Source organism: Monodon monoceros, unplaced genomic scaffold (assembly GCF_005190385.1).
Source record: "Monodon monoceros isolate NGI ecotype Baffin Bay Population unplaced genomic scaffold, NGI_Narwhal_1 Super_Scaffold_21, whole genome shotgun sequence".
Classification (NCBI taxonomy): domain Eukaryota; kingdom Metazoa; phylum Chordata; class Mammalia; order Artiodactyla; family Monodontidae; genus Monodon; species Monodon monoceros.
The window spans coordinates 40,431,966-40,451,186 of record NW_021703778.1 but is presented as its reverse complement, the minus strand read 5'-3'; the positions used below and the strand labels follow the sequence as shown (position 1 = coordinate 40,451,186).

At 39.1% G+C, this 19,221-nt stretch overlaps 1 protein-coding gene across 1 annotated transcript in view; it reads left to right on the top strand.

Annotated features, from left to right (window-relative positions):
- Positions 1-19,221, top strand: part of AGBL1 (ATP/GTP binding protein like 1) — a gene marked incomplete at its 5' end in the record, with an annotated part of 782,586 nt that overhangs the window by 398,785 nt on the left and 364,580 nt on the right. Inside the window, one exon of the mRNA XM_029237077.1 lies at positions 3,296-3,472. Within this exon, the coding sequence (XP_029092910.1) occupies positions 3,296-3,472 (177 nt within the window). The remainder of the gene's footprint in view (positions 1-3,295; positions 3,473-19,221) is intronic.

Genomic DNA, 19,221 nt, shown 5'->3' with positions numbered 1-19,221 from the left:
TACTTACATTTACCAATTTATTAAACGATGTGATAAAGGATACAGATGGGAACAGCCAGATAAAGAGATATGTAGATATGGAAGGGTCCAGAGCTTCTGTACCTGTGGAATTGGGAGTAGGGTGCATTACTTCTCAGTGTATGGATGTGTTCACCAACCTGCAAGCTCCCTGAGCCCCATACTATTTGGATCTTATGGAAGCTTCCTCACATGGGCATGATCATTTATCAACTCCATTTCCATCCCCTCTCTCTTTCCTAGAGCAGTGATGATCTGCCCTGATCCAGGAACCATTCAGGAGCACACCCAGAGTCACCTTATTAGAACAAAAGATGCTGCTACCACTCTTATCACATAGGAATTTGCAAATGTTTTAGGAATCTCATGTCAGAACTGGGGGTGAAGAACCAATATATATTTCTTACTACAAATCACGATATCACAGTTATGATGGTACCAGACTCTTCTAAATCCCTTATTATTCTGGATATATGAATTTACTGTGTGTGAAATACTTTCATTTACAGGGTTAGTGAGTATTAAAAGAGGTAAAAACCCACCAAGCTACTATTTCACCCGAAATTACTTCCCCTGTGTCCTGAATTTTTTTTCACCCTCTTCATTCATGTCTATTAGAAGTATGACTGCTACTGATCAGTAGAGTTCCCCCAAGGCCATAAAGCTGAACCAACAGCTTATCCTCAATGTCCTGTTTACACTAAGGCTCAGCTAGAGCACTGGCGATAAACCTCAAGAAGCTTAACTGTTTTATCTTAGGAAAGTAGTTTAGTAAATTAAAACTTTCATCTGGGCAGGTCATGCTGACCTATATAAAATGATCTCTTATGAGTGGTACATCTCAAACTAAAAGAATCTATACTATCCAATCTTAAATATAGAGTCACCATGAGTTTTAGCTCTCTTTTTCCAAAAGAAAGTTAACAATATTCATAGATAATAATAAAGCTTACCCCAAAGACTTGTGATGATTGAATGAATTAATGCACACAAAATACATAGTAAGCATTCAGTGAAAAGATATCTATTATAATCTTAATATTTGGGAAACTGAAATTAAGTTTAAGTTACAGAGCAAGTGTCAGGGGAAGAGTTGAATGTCCCAAGCCTTCTTGCCCCACCCAAACCGGGCGACCCCAGGAAACACTGAAGCAGGTCTCCAGTGGATCAATTCATATGTAGAGTTCATCAATTTCCTATTCATTTACAAAACAAAACGTAACAAACAAACAACCTCCAGCTATCATCATCTTCATTGCTCACTCTGACATAGATCTATTTGTGTGAAATCAAAAGGAAAATGCAATGAGGACTTTACTGTAAATGAGATAGTTTGGAGCCCATTATTTAATGAATGGATAAATTGCCACTATGGAGGTGTTAAGAGGGTACTGCCACTGCACTTCATAAATCTCACAGCCTCCAGGCTCCAGTGAAGGGATCATAGCTCATAGAGCTCTCCAAGATGCACGCCGTTAATTTGAGCGTGTGGTTATTTGGAGAGGGGCAGTACTAGCTAAGAAAACAAGGTTCACCTAAGTAAGAAAGCAAAGATCATTTAAATGATGTCAGATTAAGTTTTCGCACCAAGGTAAAACATTGATAAATTATAATTACATTCATGTATTCTTGATCGTATTTTTATATATATATATATATATATATAGCAAGTAAAAAAATATATATATATATAATTATATATATATATTCTATTTATGTCTGTTTAAGCAGTCCTCTAAAGGCCTGGACTAGCAGATTCCATTTATTTCAGTGAATAGTTATGAAGTACCCTCTACAAGCAGCATAGATTCATGTGCAGAGATTTTCCTGTGAACAAGACACAAACTTCTAGGCTGCAGAGGAGATAGAAAATAAACAACAAATTACATACACAATAATTTAACTGTAATTGTGATGAGTACTCTGAAGGAGAAAAATGGGGAGAGGGATCGCAGGGAGAGAGGGACAAGAGTGGATAGATAAAATCAATTAGGAGGCAATCGGAGAAACTCTGAGGATAACATTAGCATTTCATTTCCCTTAAAATTATGATGCTTTAGGTCTGGAGACTATGTAAGAACTTAGAGATCATAGTAGGTTATGTTAATAATTACATTAATATATATTTATATCATATAATAATTATATTAATCCTTATATTAATATAGTTAATGGTTATGTTAAACATGACAATAAAAACCAGAGATACAATATATTAAAAGATTTGCTCTATGTTCTAGAAATGAACAAAACTGCATTTCCTTAAGAATAATTCCTTAATTTATGTTCTCATCAATTTGTTCTGCTTCTCCATCTTGTCCCTATAATTTGTCCAAAGACCCGATGCTATACTGTTTCTTATCTAATGTATATAGTTTTATATTATGTTCTAGTTTTTGGAGATTCTGTCAACACTGAAGTGAGAGAACCCTTCTTGTTCATGTCACAAAAGTTCTGAGCTAAGTGTAGTATTTCAGCTGTCCCAAAGACTTGGTATACTTTCAACTCTGAGACATCATCTTTGGGGGATGGAAGGGTCCAGTGACTAGAAGTCCCCTCTCTGTCAGTCGGAGAGTGGCAAGGGTCTACTGATGCTTTCTAAATGGAAATTAAGTGATCTCACATAAAGCTTTTCTACCCTAGGAAAAGATGGTACATATGAATCCAGAGAGTATGAATTTTTAGAAGTTTTATAATTGGCCCAGCTTCAGATTTATGGATCAGAGAATGAGACTGAAATGTTCATTTTGGCAGTTCCAGTCTGTCAGGAAACAAGTGAACGTTATATGTGCTCCTGCTTAAGAATCATCAATGGCCCGTATGTCTGAGATAAGGAAAGTTCAGCTAGAAAACAGTGAGGCTGGATGGAGCTACTCTGTAAATTTCAGTTCCCTATGAAGTCTGTGGCTTTCCATGAGGCTCAACTCAGCAATGTATGAGGCCGAATGTATGTTGCAACCTTGGTCCACCGTGATGCAGGAAGATGGGGTTGAAAGATCATACTCTTTGGAGTTGGCCATATTGTCATTTGGATCCCATTCCAAGTAGTTGGACTTGAACTATTTCTTTCTAACTTTTCTAAGCCTCAGTTTCCTCATCTTTAAAAGTATTAAAAAAAATTGGTGTCCATTACTCAGGATAGATAGAAGATTTATAGTTGCACATATTAAGTGTTTAATGTATTGAGATGCTTAATACATACTGAGAAGTTGTTTTTCATGACGCATAGCCCCAATCACCGGCAACTCATCATAATCTGATTTTTTTTTAATTGTAGACTCTTCCCAAAGTCCTTGATAAACTAGCACCAGCATTCACCTTAAGCAGCTGCAGCTTCCTCGTGGAGAAATCCCGAGCCTCCACAGCGCGCGTGGTGGTGTGGAGAGAGATGGGGGTGTCCAGAAGCTACACCCTGGAGAGCAGCTACTGTGGCTGCAACCAGGGCCCCTATCAGGTACGTGAGGCTGCGAAACATCCATGCTTTCTGTCTGGCAGCAGTACACTGTAACGCAGAGCTATCACACACCTCTTGTGCTCTCTAGCCTGAAGGAGGAAGAAGTCTCCAGGTAGAGTCTGGCCCAGCTCCCTGATCTTGCTGAAGAGCTGGTTCAATGACTGTCTTCCCTGGCAGCACAGTCTGCGTTGATCCTGGAGGCAGGTTGTGCGTGCCTGCTGATTTGGTTTCTCGATCATCTGCCCTTGCCAGCAAGTGACAGGGGAGCCTCCCTCAGACAGGCACACCCCGGCTTTTATGGAACCTCTGCCTGGCCCTGTTTTATGCATGAGAACATTTTCTTTCCTTTTGCAACAACTGGGACCAGTCCCCTATGCATCATAAAAAAGCCATAGGTCAGCATGTAGATACTGTCAAGACGTACGTGGATTGTGTTTCTCTGTCTTCTGTGCTTATCTAAATTAGCGGCTCTCTATTACCCTGCCATCACCAGAGCAAACAGAAGCGTGTGCATCACGTGGGGTCTCCCCAAGATGCGTGGGGCTAGGACTCAAGTTCTAACATCGAGGGAAATGGCTCATATAAGTCGTATTCTTTCTACAGCTATATTAGCTCTTACAGTGGGCTGTTCTAGCTGCTTGTCCCACTCCCTCACTAGAGGAGCATAAATAAGGGACACTGTGACAGTGCCAGGGTAATAGACTCTTTTAAATTCATTAGGCAAGGTGACAGACTACTCCTTGGTGAGTTCTATTCAACCTCAAGAACACCTGGACCTCACCAGCCTTAAAGCTCATTGTGTTGGCTTTGATACTTTCCTGGAACTGCTAGGAAGTGCTTGGCATCTCCATAATCTGGTGCTTGCGGAAATCTGTTAACTATCAAAGGCAGTCCAGGGAGTGACAGGTGATGAACATTATCTAACTCCCCACCCGGTCAAAGAGATTTTTCAACACAGGGTTACTGAACCACCCATTTTGACCTATTAATTCTATTAAATAGCCAGTTAGTTTTGTCTACACAGTGGCTTGAAAGAATTGTTTTTATTACTGAATTACTAAACTGTTAGACTGAATTAATCCATATTTATCCACATTAATCCAATGCAGAATAAGAAGAGTGAGCTTGTTGGAGAGACATGGGATTGGGCATCCAAAGACCTCACTCTTCCACTTACCAGCCGTGCTGCAAAGTGCTTACCTCTATTGAACCTATACATTTCATATATCAAACGCAGATATTAATAAAGATTCGTCTCCTTCCTACTAGACAAAATTTTTGTAAAGGCCAAAAGAAAATACATATACAAATGTAATTGGAGGTTATACCATCAGGAATCTGTTCATTCTCTTGACATTCAAAACCCATAGGACTGGAAAAAAAATAAGCCTGGAATATTGTGACTCTAAGACCTTATGGGTATAGACTTGTGCCTCTCTGGCTGTGTGCTTCTTGAAGACAACTCCACGCATCCCTCACAGATTTATTGGATTTGTGACTTTCATTGACTTTGTTTCTCCAAGCACCAATTCAGGCTAACAGCTTCTAGTCACATAAGTATCAATGCCATTCACAGTAAATCAACCAGACAATCAAAGGCCCTTGAAGCTGTGGTTTGAAAACTAAATGACTCATAGGTTCAGGCCCTCACCAACTCTTCGCCTTCCCTGCAACATACATACTGGCTGTCGGAAATGACAGTGAAAGAGGCTTGTCCAGTGGGACAGCTTTCAGATATGGGCTCAGCGTTTGCCCTGGGAAATTTTCCACATGGCCTTTGCATGGGGTCTCTATAAGGAAGAATGGAGAAGGAACTGACTAGAGAAAAGCCCTAACAGTGCCAGATCTGGCTTTGCTTTAAAAATCCTATTCTCTATATGAAACACCTCTCTGAACCAGATAGGTTTTCCCCTTCCCTTTGTTTTTCTGTCATTACAAACATTGTTGAGTAACTGAGCAGAATTGCAGACAGTGACCAAGAGGATGGTGAGTAATTTTATATTGGGTGGGGGGGTGGAGGGGCACCCTGGGGAAATGAAACCAGCCCACAGTTGGGTGTTTTGGTGATTTTTGTTGGAGGTATATAATGAAGACTACAAGCTATAAAGCAGTATAGAAATTTCCATCCTGAACATACTGCAAATGATTTTTGTACATTGAGAAGCTGAGTCCCAGTTGGGTCCTGAGGTTATTATTCTAAGGCCATCTTTCCATTTTTTGTTTAGCATTACCATTTACACAAAAGATGGAAAATACTTAAATATACCCACGAGGGGCACTCCTTCCTGCCTTCATAAGAATATAAACATTTTTGCAGTTTCTCTGGTTGATGCGGCTTTAACGTAGTTCCGATCATTTCTCCCAGCACACTAAGTACCTGATCTGTTAGTACTGAAATGAAATATTTCTTACAGTGACATTTATGTTGGAACTGCATTAAAGAATATAAGCTATCACCTTTAAATAATTATTATTAATATGATATTTTCCCTTCTGTTTTCCAGCCTATAGTTGGCTAATTAAAAAAAAAACAAACTTCTCCGGCTTTTGTTGTTTGGGGGATATAGTCTCTACTGCTAGGTTATATGCTTTGATCCATAATTTGTATTTAATGTGGAAGTCCCATCCGCTGAGAGATTTACTTTCTGTATTAGGGACTGGCCCAAAGCTGTGGAGGTAGTTGAAGGGAAAAGCCAAAATGGAATGATGTGTCCTTTGGGGGCTCATTTTTTAGAGTCATTTTTCAGACTCTATGTGGACAGCTGTGTGCTTCACACAGAGTTGAGTGTTTGCGACCTGGAGTCACATGCATGGTGTGTTTGCACATGCGAAGGCATGTGACTGGGTCCCGTGGGCTGCTTGTGGCTTAGGAGGATAATGTAAAAGCTCCCACCCAAGCAGGCTGTTAACATGCTCCTTGACAGGGCTGCTGACTCATGGGACGGCAAAGAGGGTCTTAGAGGAAGGACAGAAGATGGGTGATTCAACTGGGTGTTAATATTCCCTACCTGCAACTGCTTGCCTTCTATTGTGGACCCTCAAGCAATCCATCCTCTTTACAACCAACAGAAGGATCTTTCAGTAACCCAAACCTATTCAAGTCAAGTACTGCCCATAACCCTCATTACGTCTAGACAAAATCAACTCCTCATCTTGACGTGTAAGGCCTTTGACAACCTCCTCATTCATTTTTCTATACTCAATGCCTTCTTTAGTATACAATAGTTGTTACGTATCTGTGTTGACTGACCAATGACTGAATGGGTAAGTGAGCAAATGAATGGTGATTTCCGGGTAGGGTCAGATGATTTTCCTCTGTCCATGGATAACTAGAAAAGGGAGAAGAAATCACCATGGTCCAAATATGACTAGATGCCATTCTAAAATGGAGATTTTTAAGAGTTGCTGTCATTGGTGGAAATGGAAAATACATGGGTGAGAGAGGGAAATGAGTAAGAATGCAACTCTGAGACCTCTTAGGCCGGTCACTATATACATGATTTGAGAGCATCTAATGGATTCTTTCCCCGAGTAAGGTGATTCCAGTCCAGGTGTGGAATTTCACATGGCCACATTCTAATAATAGGTGATGATTAGAAAGGAAGACATCCACTGTGCATGTGAGAGATGCTGGGATGTACCTCCTAGATCCCCCTGAAGAGCTGCTCATTCCCCCAGTGGCTCACAGCTGTGTCCATCACCAGAAATTACTTGTAGCTGGCAGAAACTCTCTTGACCGAAGCCATGGCTCCTCTGTGTGAGCCTGCATCCAATGGCTGGTCTATGTGGGGTTACAATGGCCTGGCCTCCTAGCCTTAGTTGGGAAAACTCCAAAGGGGGTGCCATTCCAGCTCCAGAACTCCCTGTAGGATTGGTGGGGACCTCTGTTGCAATTGCACTGAGGTTCAACCTCCTCCTCTGCCCAATTCTGCTTTTCTCACCACTCATAGGTGTTGTTATGGTGAGAGCTCCCCAAAAACCCTTCCGCAAAACAAATTATAACAGTATTTCACAAAGGCTTAGCTTAGAAAACAAAAATGTTGGAACTAAGCACTTGAGCTATTGAAGATGGTTTGATAGGGACAAATTCATAGAAGGAATTAAATCATCTCAACTTGGCTTTCAAGCCTCCCGGTGCCCTCTCATTCACATTCTGCTCCCCTTAGCTGTTTTGGGAACACGGCCCACACAGGATGAGAGACTGCAGCTAGGTACAGGGCCTCTTGCACTGGTGCTCTACTGCTGTTGTGGTCCAGAAGAGAGATTGAGTGTATTAGTTTCCCACAGCTACCATACAAATTACCACAAATTAGGTGGCTTAAAATTACTCTGTAACAGTTCTGGAGGCTAGAAGTCCAACATTAAAGTGTTGGTAGCACCACATACTCTCTAAAGGCTCTAGGGGAGAATCTGGTCCAGGGCTTTCTCTTAGCTTCTGATGTGTCCTGGCTTGTAGATGCATCACTCCAGTCTCTTCCCTTTGTCATCACATGGCCATTTCTACTTGTCTGCCTCTGTCTCTGTGTCTTCTCTCCTCTTCTTAAAAGGACACCAGTCATATTGCATTTGGGACCCACCCTATTCCAGTATGACCTCATCTTAACTAATTACATCTTCAACAACCCTACTTCCGAATAAGGTCAAATTATGAAGTTCTTGGAAGGACGCTAATTTTGGGGAGACCTATTCAACCTAGTACACTGGTCCTGGCAAGCAAGTACAGGATATTTAGATCCAAGAACCAAAAAGAGGTTTTTATTTCTGTCTCCATATTTCTGTGCTGTGAATCCCCAAACAAATGATAACTACTCTTGTTTTCCCTCTACCTGATGATCAAGAAATTAAGAAGTTTAGATTTTCTTGGAACATTTTGGAAGACAAATTGGAGAGTCATGCCGTAATTAATGAATGCTGATTGGTGCTGCTTGAGTATTATAATATGCAGTGCCCTTAAATAAGCAATAATAACAAATACGTCTATGGTATTTACTGTGTGTTAAGCCTTTTGCAGCTATAAACTTACTCCATTTTTTGCTACCACAGGCCAAAAAACTGCAAAGTTGTTTTTATCGTCGTCATCATCATCCTTATTTTACAAATTGGGATACTTAGGCAGAGAGGTTAAATAACTTAGTGCCGCATGGCTAGTAAATTTTAGAACCAGGGTTTGAATACAGGCACATCTGACCCCTCCCGCCCCTGCTTTCAGCCTAGTTGATTGTCATTGGGGAAAGGAGCCCTGGGCTTTGGAAACAGGAGACCCAGCTTCTGCTTTTGGCTACCACTAAGTAAATCTGCAACAAGGGGTTTCTTGACTATAATAAGAAGGCATAATTAGAACTGAGAAATGGGCATAGTCTCTGGTAAATTATGTTTGAAATAGGCTACCTTTGCTGGGTATCCATGGGGCTTATGGGTTACCTAGATCAGGGTGACCTGGCATGATTCTGAAACCCCTAAAAATCTTCTGCAACCACTGCTGGGCATGTGGTTTTTCCAAGGAGAATGTGCTCTGCTCTTAGCACCAATTAGCTAGTTGTCAGGAGGCTTTGTTCATCCATCCCATCTTGTCACACCCCTTCATCCAACTTGACCTGTTTCTTTTTTGACCTTTCCAGAGTAAACAAAGAGGGATTGGAGGAATGTAATACTATGAAGTAGAGGCTTTCTACCAGCAGGGAAAATGGGGGGAGCCAGCGGAGCTGGTCTTCAGTGAAACAACCTATTGAAGTTTGAATTAGGCAAGTTCCTACATTGTTTCCTACACTCATTTCACTTCCTAGTAACATCTCGCCTTTTCCCCTTAGAGAGCTATTGCTCTCACACAGCTCTTTGGACCTGACCAGTCTTTATTTGAGGACACTTCTCTTCCTCAAATGTCCCAAGTTGCAAAATTGCCCTTCTGCCAGGGTCTACACACATATTCTTTGACCACACACACATTTTGTATGTGTGTATCACACATGTATGCACAAACATATGTACCTACCAGCAGTTCTCCATAGATTTATACAGGAAGTACGGTTTATTGTTTAGTGTGGGTGTCTGTGTCAGACATAGAGTTCTAAGGAGAGCTCTGCACTTAGCAGTCATCACTTTGAAACCTGACCTCTATGAGTTTTAGTTGTAGTAGTGGTTTCCTCACAATTCCTGCCTATGGAGATGCTGTTAAGACTGAATGAGCAACTGACTGTAAAACATTTATCATTATGTTCATAGTAAAGACTCATACTTACTTATTGTTTGTACCATTATTGATGGTATATAAGAATTTTCAATGGTTGTTTTCTTTTTTCATTTTAAATAAAGACACTGAGACTCCAACTTTTATCTATAATTGTCTTATTCAGATCTTCTTAATTAGAACCTTTGGGGTTAGAGTTTAGGTATCTGTGATTTTATTAACTTTACTATGAAGCCAGCGTTGAGAATGGTAGACTTTGACTTTTACTGAGGCTGATATCCATATATCTATATTTATAGATTTAGCTATATCAAAACAGCTTCTGTCTGTATTATTTAGACCTTTCCTCTCTTATCTACCCTTTATTCTATCAAACTTCGTATGCAGTCTAAGCTATATAATAGTCAATTTATAGCTGAGGTTCTAGAGAAAGGGAAGGGGGATTTGTGAGCCTGCTTCTAGGGGAAGAGTGAGGTGTGGAAGACAGGACAGGAAGCAGATTTAAATTCCTCCAAAATTGCTGAATTTAAAAGCCTATTCTGATCACAAGCACAGCTCAAGAATATATTTTCGATCATTATTCTCTTGGAAGTCATTTTCCTATTCTGTGGGCAGCCTCATATTGGAGTGTAACTCTTTCTGAGCTCTGAATGGGAGTTGGGGGCATCTTAATTTCATTAATGTAAACTGAGGAATAGTATTTCTCAAACGTTAATGTAAGAACTACCTAGGGATCTTATATAATGCAGATTTCTGAACCATGTCTCCATTTGACCTGGGGGATGGCCCAGGAATCTGCATTTCATCGAGCACCCCTGGAAACTCATATTCTCAGTCACTGAGAGATGAGGCAGGATACCCAGAGGTAAAAGGGGAGATGGTTTTGAAACTAGTTTTTGTGGTTTCTGTTTTTGTTCTCTTTCTCCTGATTTGCTCTGGCCTATGGAGAATTTTCCATGGCTTTTATTGTAAAGTCTCAAATTCTCTGCCTCCCCCAACCTTTAAAAATTTTTTTTGATGTGTGTGTGTGTGTGTGTGTGTGTGTTTCATCTGTACTTTTAGGTAACTGAGTTAGTTCTCCCACGGAAGTTGTATTTAATAAATGTCTAATATCCCAGTGAGAGTTGAAAGACATTTTTGGTTTTGTTTGTTCGTTCATTTTTCTAGCTTCTGAGACACCACCAGGTTGAAGTTTCTTAAATTGTCTGTAGAACAAAAGTGTCTAGGAACTGATATAATTATATACAAAATTGTTTGCCTATATGTACACTTTTCTGGGAAGAGTGGCTATAGTTTTTAAGATATTTTTAAAGGGTGGAGCAAAAACATAGTAATTATACAGTTTCAGTGCAGTAAACCAAACTGTTGAGTCAACTGGAATGTAATTTATTAAACCTCATGTATTTAAAGAGATATTTTCTTTAAAAGCCAAGTTACTTTCTCATAGACGGCATTTTAGGAAGCATGACTTTGTTTTTCCTATCATCTCTTCCTCCAAGCATGTTTAATTGAAGAAAGAATTAATATCTCTTTAGATAAGCTTTTACTGACTTAATTTGGTTAATGATATTTCAAAGCTAATTCACGTTCGAGATGAGCATGAAGATTAAGGGCTCATGCTTTAGTTTATTGAATCCAAGATCTCCAGATGGCCCATCACAGCTTCCCAGTGTCTGCTCTTAAATCAGCTCTAGAAGTGCTTGGCTTGACTTGGTGAAAATCAAGTGGAGTCTGAATCACTATTTCTTCTACTTATCAATTAGCACAAGAACAGTGATGCATCTCATTAAGTGTGTAATGGAGTAACTTCAGTCTAAATCTTCTGTGATTGCACATAGGACACTAATCTTTTCAGGATGTTGCTTCTCACAGGTGGTCATTTAGACTGAGGAGCAGCTGCCTCAGCTTCACCTGGGATCTGTGCAGTCTCAGGCCCTACGTATTGCTTCAGGATATGCATTGTAATAGGATCCCCAGGTGATCTGTGTTCCCAGGAAAGCACTGATTTAGAGCATCCTTGGTTGGCAGGGAGGTGAGAAAGGATTAGGGGTGAAGAAAGCGAAAAGTTAGGGAGTTCTAACTTTTCTGGTAGGCAAAGACATAGTTCCCAGAATTTTTGTGCGCTAGAATGAGATGCTGTATGTGGATGTGATTTAAAAGGTGAAAGTAATCCCCAATATGAGACCTTTTGTTGATCGGTGGCAACATTTTAATGCTAGATGAGTTTGTTGCTTTTCCCCCCTGCATCTCTATTCTCTAACAACCGTCCCCATTCTAGGGCTTAGAAAAGAGGACCATTTCCCAAACGCCTGCTTTACCATTGAAATGCAACTTCAGTCCTTTGTTGAGACAAATATGAAATCCAGATGCTAAGGTATCATTTTCGTATGAACCTCTATTTGAATCATTCATGTCAGTCCCCTTTTTCTTATTAACTATGATTCAACAAGTGTTGCCTTAGTGTTCTGTTTTTGTTTTTAACCTCTTTGTATATCTCAAAGCACATGATGAGCTGTTTATTAACCCACTGCAGGCTTAATGATGTAGTGAAATATTGTCCTCAATCTGTAGCCCTCCATTCCAAAAAGTCTGGCAGCATTATGATAGAATATTAAAAGGAATTAAATAAAAATCAAGAGGCAGAGATGCTAATAAGGTTGCCAGCAGGGGCCTTTCCTGGGATTTCTAAAACCCTGGTAGCAGTGAATTTTATATGCCCGTTGTAGAAAATGGTTCATTGTATCAAAAATAAGGACAAAATCTGGCACGTAGGATAATCCAATGAGACTCTGATGACCTCTGTCCGTTAAAAATAATTTGGCTTCAAAGGACAAGGGAGAAGAAAAGACGGTTTATCTCTAAATCTTACTCTCTTCATGTGATTAATGTAAATACAATAAGCCAGATGCCCTAAGGGGGCAGATATAAAACCAAAGAAAGGATTCATTTAATGTAGGGTGTTTTTGGTTTTGTTTTCATTTTGGGGTTTTTTGTTTGTTTGTTTGTTTTTAGCTTGTAACATAGAGAAAAAGGATTGGCCAAGCCCGAGATGCATTTCTTTGGTTCTTGGTACATGACTGAGTTCCTTGGACTAGCATCTCCTTACAAATGTGCTGAGAAGGGAGGGTTAAGGCTATGAAAGTATTATCCACAGGGTATTCTCCTCTACAAAATGGAGTGGACCCCAGACCACAATACCCTCCTTGACTAGGAGGGGCAGGTAATGGTTCTATTCCTCCAGCCAGTTTTTTGATATTCTCTACCATGACTTCACTTCAATGGAGCAGCCTCAGAAATTTCTATTTATAAAACTAAGCAGTGATTCTCTTTATACACCTGCGTTCCCTGAATGTAAATGAGAAGAGAACATTTTAGAATACTTTGAACTGTGTTGTCAGAAGGTAGGCATTAGATATTTTTATATAAATTTATCATTGTTTCATCAATTAGTTAACACATATTTATTAGGTATCTACTTTGTTTTAAGCTGAATTTGGGGCTTGGGGATATATATAGAAAACCAAAAACACTTAGCCAAAGTCAGATACATGGTCAATTCATCTTCATTCTTCATTCATCATTCAATAAGCATTTTAAAAAATCCAGACAGAAAAAAAAAAAAAAAATCCAGACAGTATGTTAGGTGCTAAGAATATGACAGAGAGTGGAATTGACAGCTTCCTACTTTCCCAGAGTTTATAGTCTAGCCAGAAAGGAAGTTAATTAAGTAAGCAATAACAACAGAGAGTAATATAAAACAACTGGGTGCTATAAGAGAACACAGAAGGAGATAATTTAGGCCTTCCTTCAATTTTGGTTGACTTGAATATAAATTATCCACAAGTTAATTTTTTTGTGAAATTGGGGAGGATAACTTATGTGACAAAGTAGAAGATAATACTTTGAAAGTAGGGTAGGGTCAGGGAGTGCTTGACTTTTCTTTCATCCTAGTTTCCTTTCATGCTACTTTTTTCTCATTTCATATTTCTAAATCTCCATGGAATTCCATGCTGGGGGTGTGCATTAGGCTAAACCCGGGTACACTGGAGCACTCAAGTATAATATCCTACTCCTTTCTCTAGCATGCCTTCCTTCAGGAAGCACCTGAAATGTTCTGCAGGTGTTTCTATGGAGCTTATAGTTTACTACACCTCCCTAAAGGCACACGTCAAATCAGAAAGATCAAAAATATCTCAAAATCCTTTTTAGACTGATAATGAATGATGGAATGTAAATAAGGGTAATCTTGATTATTTTATGAAATGAATTTCTGTATACCCCCAAGTATTCCTGAAAGCAACAAAAATCACAGCAATAAAAATACCCTCCCTTTGCATAGTCATTTATAATTTGTAAAACACTTTCATAAACTTTATTATCTCAGAGAGCCAGAAAACCGCCATAGACCAAGTGTGAGAGAAAATGAAAGTGCGAGATAAGAAATGTGAGCCAGGAACGAGATGGAAAGTAATGCAAAGTGTTGCATTTCTGGTCAAAGCAGGCAGGTAGGTTTGCTCAGCTATGTGGGGTGCATCTGGACAGGCTGTGTGCAGAACAATTTCCCAAAGGGGTTGTGGAGAAGGAAGAAGGAGAGATTTATCTGCCTGCTGCACACAGCTCCCCTTCCTGTTTCCCATTAGTCAAAGTGTGAGCCCAGAGAGTTGAACCATCTGGCCCTCTTTGCAGCCACTCATACAAGTCCAGAGATGGTGAGAGAAGCCAGAAATTCAGGGTGTGAGGCTGGCGGGCCTGGCTGTATAGTAGCAGCAGTGAAGAAAGTTCTCCTAGGAGTGTAACTGGTCTACCCCAGGGTGTGGAGCTGTGAGGGCCCAAACAGACCTGGGGGCACTTAAGGCAAAGTTTGCTCACTGCTGAGGGTCCAGCAGCTCATGTCACCAATGGAATCTGAGGAGGCACCTAAGATATGTCCTATACAATTCCCAAGAAAATGTTTTTATATGTTTAATCATAAACATTATAAAACACAAATTGACAATATTCAACAAAAATATTCATAACCTTTGGTCCTAAAGTTTCACTTCCAGAAATTTAATTCCAGAAGTGCACACAGATACCACATATGAGGATATCACTACTTGTTAATAGTGAGAAAATGGAAACAACCTTAATTCCCATCTGTAGAGGACTGATGAAATAAACAATTGTCTGTTTAGCAGTGGATGACTCAGACAAAAGGAAGAAGATAATTACATTCACATGGCCTTTAGCATGTCTATACACTAGCTCCATCATGTGTTGACTGTTTTTTGGGTACATTATTTATTCCTTTTAACCTTCAGTGTACTCATCAGAAAAATGGGGGTAATGATTATACCTTCTTCCGCATATTTGTATGTAAAGCACTTAGTAGACACAGAATACTAACTAATCTTTGTCTTCACTGTCATCCTCCTAACTGTCCTCTCCCATAAACATGTATAACATATAAATGTAATAAATATAATAAATATATGGATATGTACACACACACACACACACACACACACACACACACACACACATTTTTTTGGGTTGGCCAAAAAGTTCGTTCAGGTTTTTTGGAACATCTTATGGAAAAACCCTGAATGAACATTTTGGCCAACCCTATACAGATAGAGAGAGAGCAGAGAAAGGTTTATTGCAGGAGCCAAGTAAGGAGAACAGGTGGCTCATACTCAAAAGACTTGAATAGCCTGATGGGTCTCAGGGAAGAGTTTTCAAGGGGAAGGCGAGGGCATCTCCCTTATATATTGCTAGACTCAACCTACTGACATGAAAACAAAGATGAAGAAAACTTAAGTGGCATTCCAAGTGCCTGATAACTTGTCAGTGGTGGAATTAGAATTTAGGCTGTGTTCTAATTAGAATACACTAAATCCTGTGTTCTTTAATTATACCATGTTGCCTCACTTTGAAGAAATTTTCAGGTGTCACAAAGCTGGGATAAGCAGTTATTGAGTTACATGGCAAAATTTGTGTCTAAAAAGATCTTAGCAAAATGGAATCCTGGGCATAATATCAAAAGAGGAACTTAACATGGATAATGGGGAAGTCCAGCATTTGGTTAAAACCAAAAGAAATCACTCCAGTACAAGAAAGTTTATAAAAAAATATTTAGGGATTTTACTTACTGGTAATGTAATATGATTAAAATATGAACTATGACTGTTAAAAATGTGAATATGATATTCGATTGCATTAAGATTATCATAATGCTTAGAATGAGAAAGCTGATATTTCTGCTTTCTCTAACTCTGTCTAATTGCACTGAGAAAAATGTGTTCCATTCAGTAATATGACTTGATTTTCAGACACTTAAGGGAGAATTGTAGTAGAAGTATGCAGTGGTCAGGTAAAAAAGAGCCTTTTGAGCCATCCTAAGGAAGACGGAGTTTACTTTCAAAGATAAAAGGTGTCCATCAGTATGATTTAAGAAGAGAAGTAATGGGATCATATCTGTTCTTTAACAGCTGTGTGCTGACTGGGACTGGGGACAGGGAGACTAGTCAGGCTATTGTAACTGTCCATGGCTGGAAGGAGGGCAGAGGTCTTGGAAACAAACAGGAGAGACAAATTCAAGAAATATTCAGGAGGTGGACTTGACCAGAGCTGATAATTGGCTGAATGAGGTAGTGAGGGGTGAAGAAGTGGGAAGACTCTAGGATGACTCCCGGGTTTCTGGACTGGATTCAAGATAGGAAATGTAGGAAGGGGAATCATCTTGTGGGCATGTGTGAGAGAGAAAGGATGATCGTATACATAGGCAAGGGAACTCACTGCTACTTTGGATATTACAAAAGAATCTAAAGAAACAGAGTTTGGCTTGATGGATAAACTCTATAGCCAATTCCCTTTGTGAAGTTCTTGATTTTGTGATCAGACCATTAATGGAAAAGAATGTGAAATTGCTGTATTCACTTTATGAGAAACTTTCTAACATACACTCATTACTGCTTCAACACCACTGACCTTATCCTTATTGTGCCTTAATTTAGATTCTAATGCTTATTCCTCTATATACTCCAAAATTCTTATTATAGTTTTCCTTAATGCTACTAATTTCCTAATGCAAATCTATATGTTTGGTATTATTTTGACTGAAGAAAAGAGACCTGGGTCAAATTTAACTATATATACTTTTTTTTTTTTCTAACCATATTATAGAAAAGTTTAGGGGAACAAAATAAGAAAGGTAGTATGGCTCATAAATATATGAACCTGTGTCTATGTCTTCCATTTCTTTTGTCACTTTGATATTTCTTTCTAGACTTTGATCATATGCACATATTTACGAACTTGTTATCAATCAGTACATATATTTGTGAATTATTTATTTTTAATTAACATTGTATCATAAGAATTTCCCACATTTCTCTGAAAACATCATGCTTCTAACAACTGCATTTTTTCTGACATTACATTTATCACACTACAATTTAGTTAGAATTGTTAGACATTTAGTGTGCTTCCAAAATTTTGGCTGTTTTATGCAACTCTAATCTATAAACTTTTCCCCACTCACCACCAGTATTTTCAACTAATAGTTCAGAGTTCCAATCCAGAATTTCTAGGTCTAAGTGCTTTAAAAATTTTTGTTTAATTGGATATTACAAAATATCTTTACCCAGTTAAAACCTGGCTTGGCCTTGACTCCTTGCTTATGGTCAGTGTGAGAAGTTGTACTTCCACTTGGGCTTTTTAATTTAACCATGTATATAGCACATTTAAGCTGAATGCAAAGTCAACTCAGCATAAGAAGGAAGGCAGAATAGAAATATAATGACCACTTTTTTTTTTTTTAATTCTCAAATTCTTGCATCTCACAATTTTGATAGGCTCCTTCTTACTCTTTTTTCCCCCAGACCAGCTAATGGGAAGATCAAGTGGCAACATTTCTTATGTTTTCTTGTTCAGATATATTGTCATAGAAAGGAATTCATAGGTTTGTTTGTCAATTTATTTTTTAGCTTTTGTGAAATGCTGTCCTAAAAGAGGCCATTGAAACCATAGGGTTGACTTCCAAATTGGATCATCATTTTATCATTCAATTGAAATCTCATTTACCACTGAAAAGCATTGCCAGTTACCATAACAAATCAATTTTTGTGTCCTAACACTCCTCAGACTCTCCTCTGTCACTCATGAATGGGTTGAGTATAGCTGTTCATGATCAACCCCAAAATATAATCCAGAAATAAAATCTTCCTCCGCACAAATCTCCTTGATATAGATACTTCCTCACTGGCTCATCATTGGCACAGAAAGAAGACCATTTGTAGTCTCAGTTAGGAAACATTAAAGAGATTGCCAAAGAAAGTGGTGAAATGGAAACCAGAAGGCTTCATCAAGGACACAGGATATGAGTTTAATTTGGATTATGAGTTTCTTAGGAAATGATTCTGGGTATATGTTAGCATGAGACATTAAACAGATTACTGAGGCAGTAATCTCTCTAGCTCAGAGTTTCTCAGCCTCAGTACTACTGACACTTTGGGCTGGGTTATTCTTTGTCGAGGGGCTGTCCCGTGCATTGTAGGATGTTTAGCAGCATCCCTGGCCTTTCCCACTAGATGCCTGTAACAGATTCTAGTTGTGACAACCAAAAATGTATCCAGACATTGCCAGTTGTCCCCTCGTGGGTCAAAACCACCCATAATTGAGAACTATTGCTTACCTGCAGTTGTTTAGTTTCCCGTGTCCCCTCTTTGAGTCTCAGATTCCTTACCTACAAAATCAGAAAATTGAACTAGATGATATCCAGTTATCCTCTAACTCTAAAGGTGTTTGAACATGCCAGAGCCAGAGAAACAGATTTACTGTCTATATGATCTTTCAAACCCTAGACTTTTGTGATTCCTGAAGTTTAAAAATTGCCACAATGTTCTGAAAGTGTTTTAAAAGAAACACTATGGTGTTATCAGTTGGGGAATGTAAACAAGATGGGCTACTATTTTCTCTAAGAAAAGAAAATTGTTAGAGACCAGAACTAGAAATTTTATTTGTGCTAATGTCCTAAAGTTTTGAGATTAGAAGCAAGCTGGAGTATGATGGAACCGGAAGATAGGAGAAAAGTGACCAAATCTAACAATAAAATAGAAGTGAAGGCAAAACCAACAAATTTCAAGTCTGAAAATACCCACATCACTTCCTTTAAACATAAAATAATCAGATGATAAGAGGAAAAAGCTTCAAGGAATCCAGGAACTTATTTCCTAAGAGCATATGTTTCCACTGGAAGGCTGCTTCTTTCATCACTCGGTTACTTAAGTTTCATGGGAGACTAGGTGTGAAATCCACTAATTGCTTTTCTTTTGAGTAGATTGAAAGGAATCACTAGTATTGATACATTCAGAACACTGGTAAGAAACAGAAGTTCAGAAGTTCTAGAATGGCTGAGGGTGGAGCAGGAAGGAGGCGATGAAGAATAGCAAGCCATGCTCCACATTTCACTGCCGTCACTGTGGAAAGAGCTTTTGTGATGCTCGGTGTCTATTTGGACACACAAGCATGCTGCCTGTCAGCATGCCCCACGTGCCGAATAGAACCAATGGTGGATTTGGGTCCA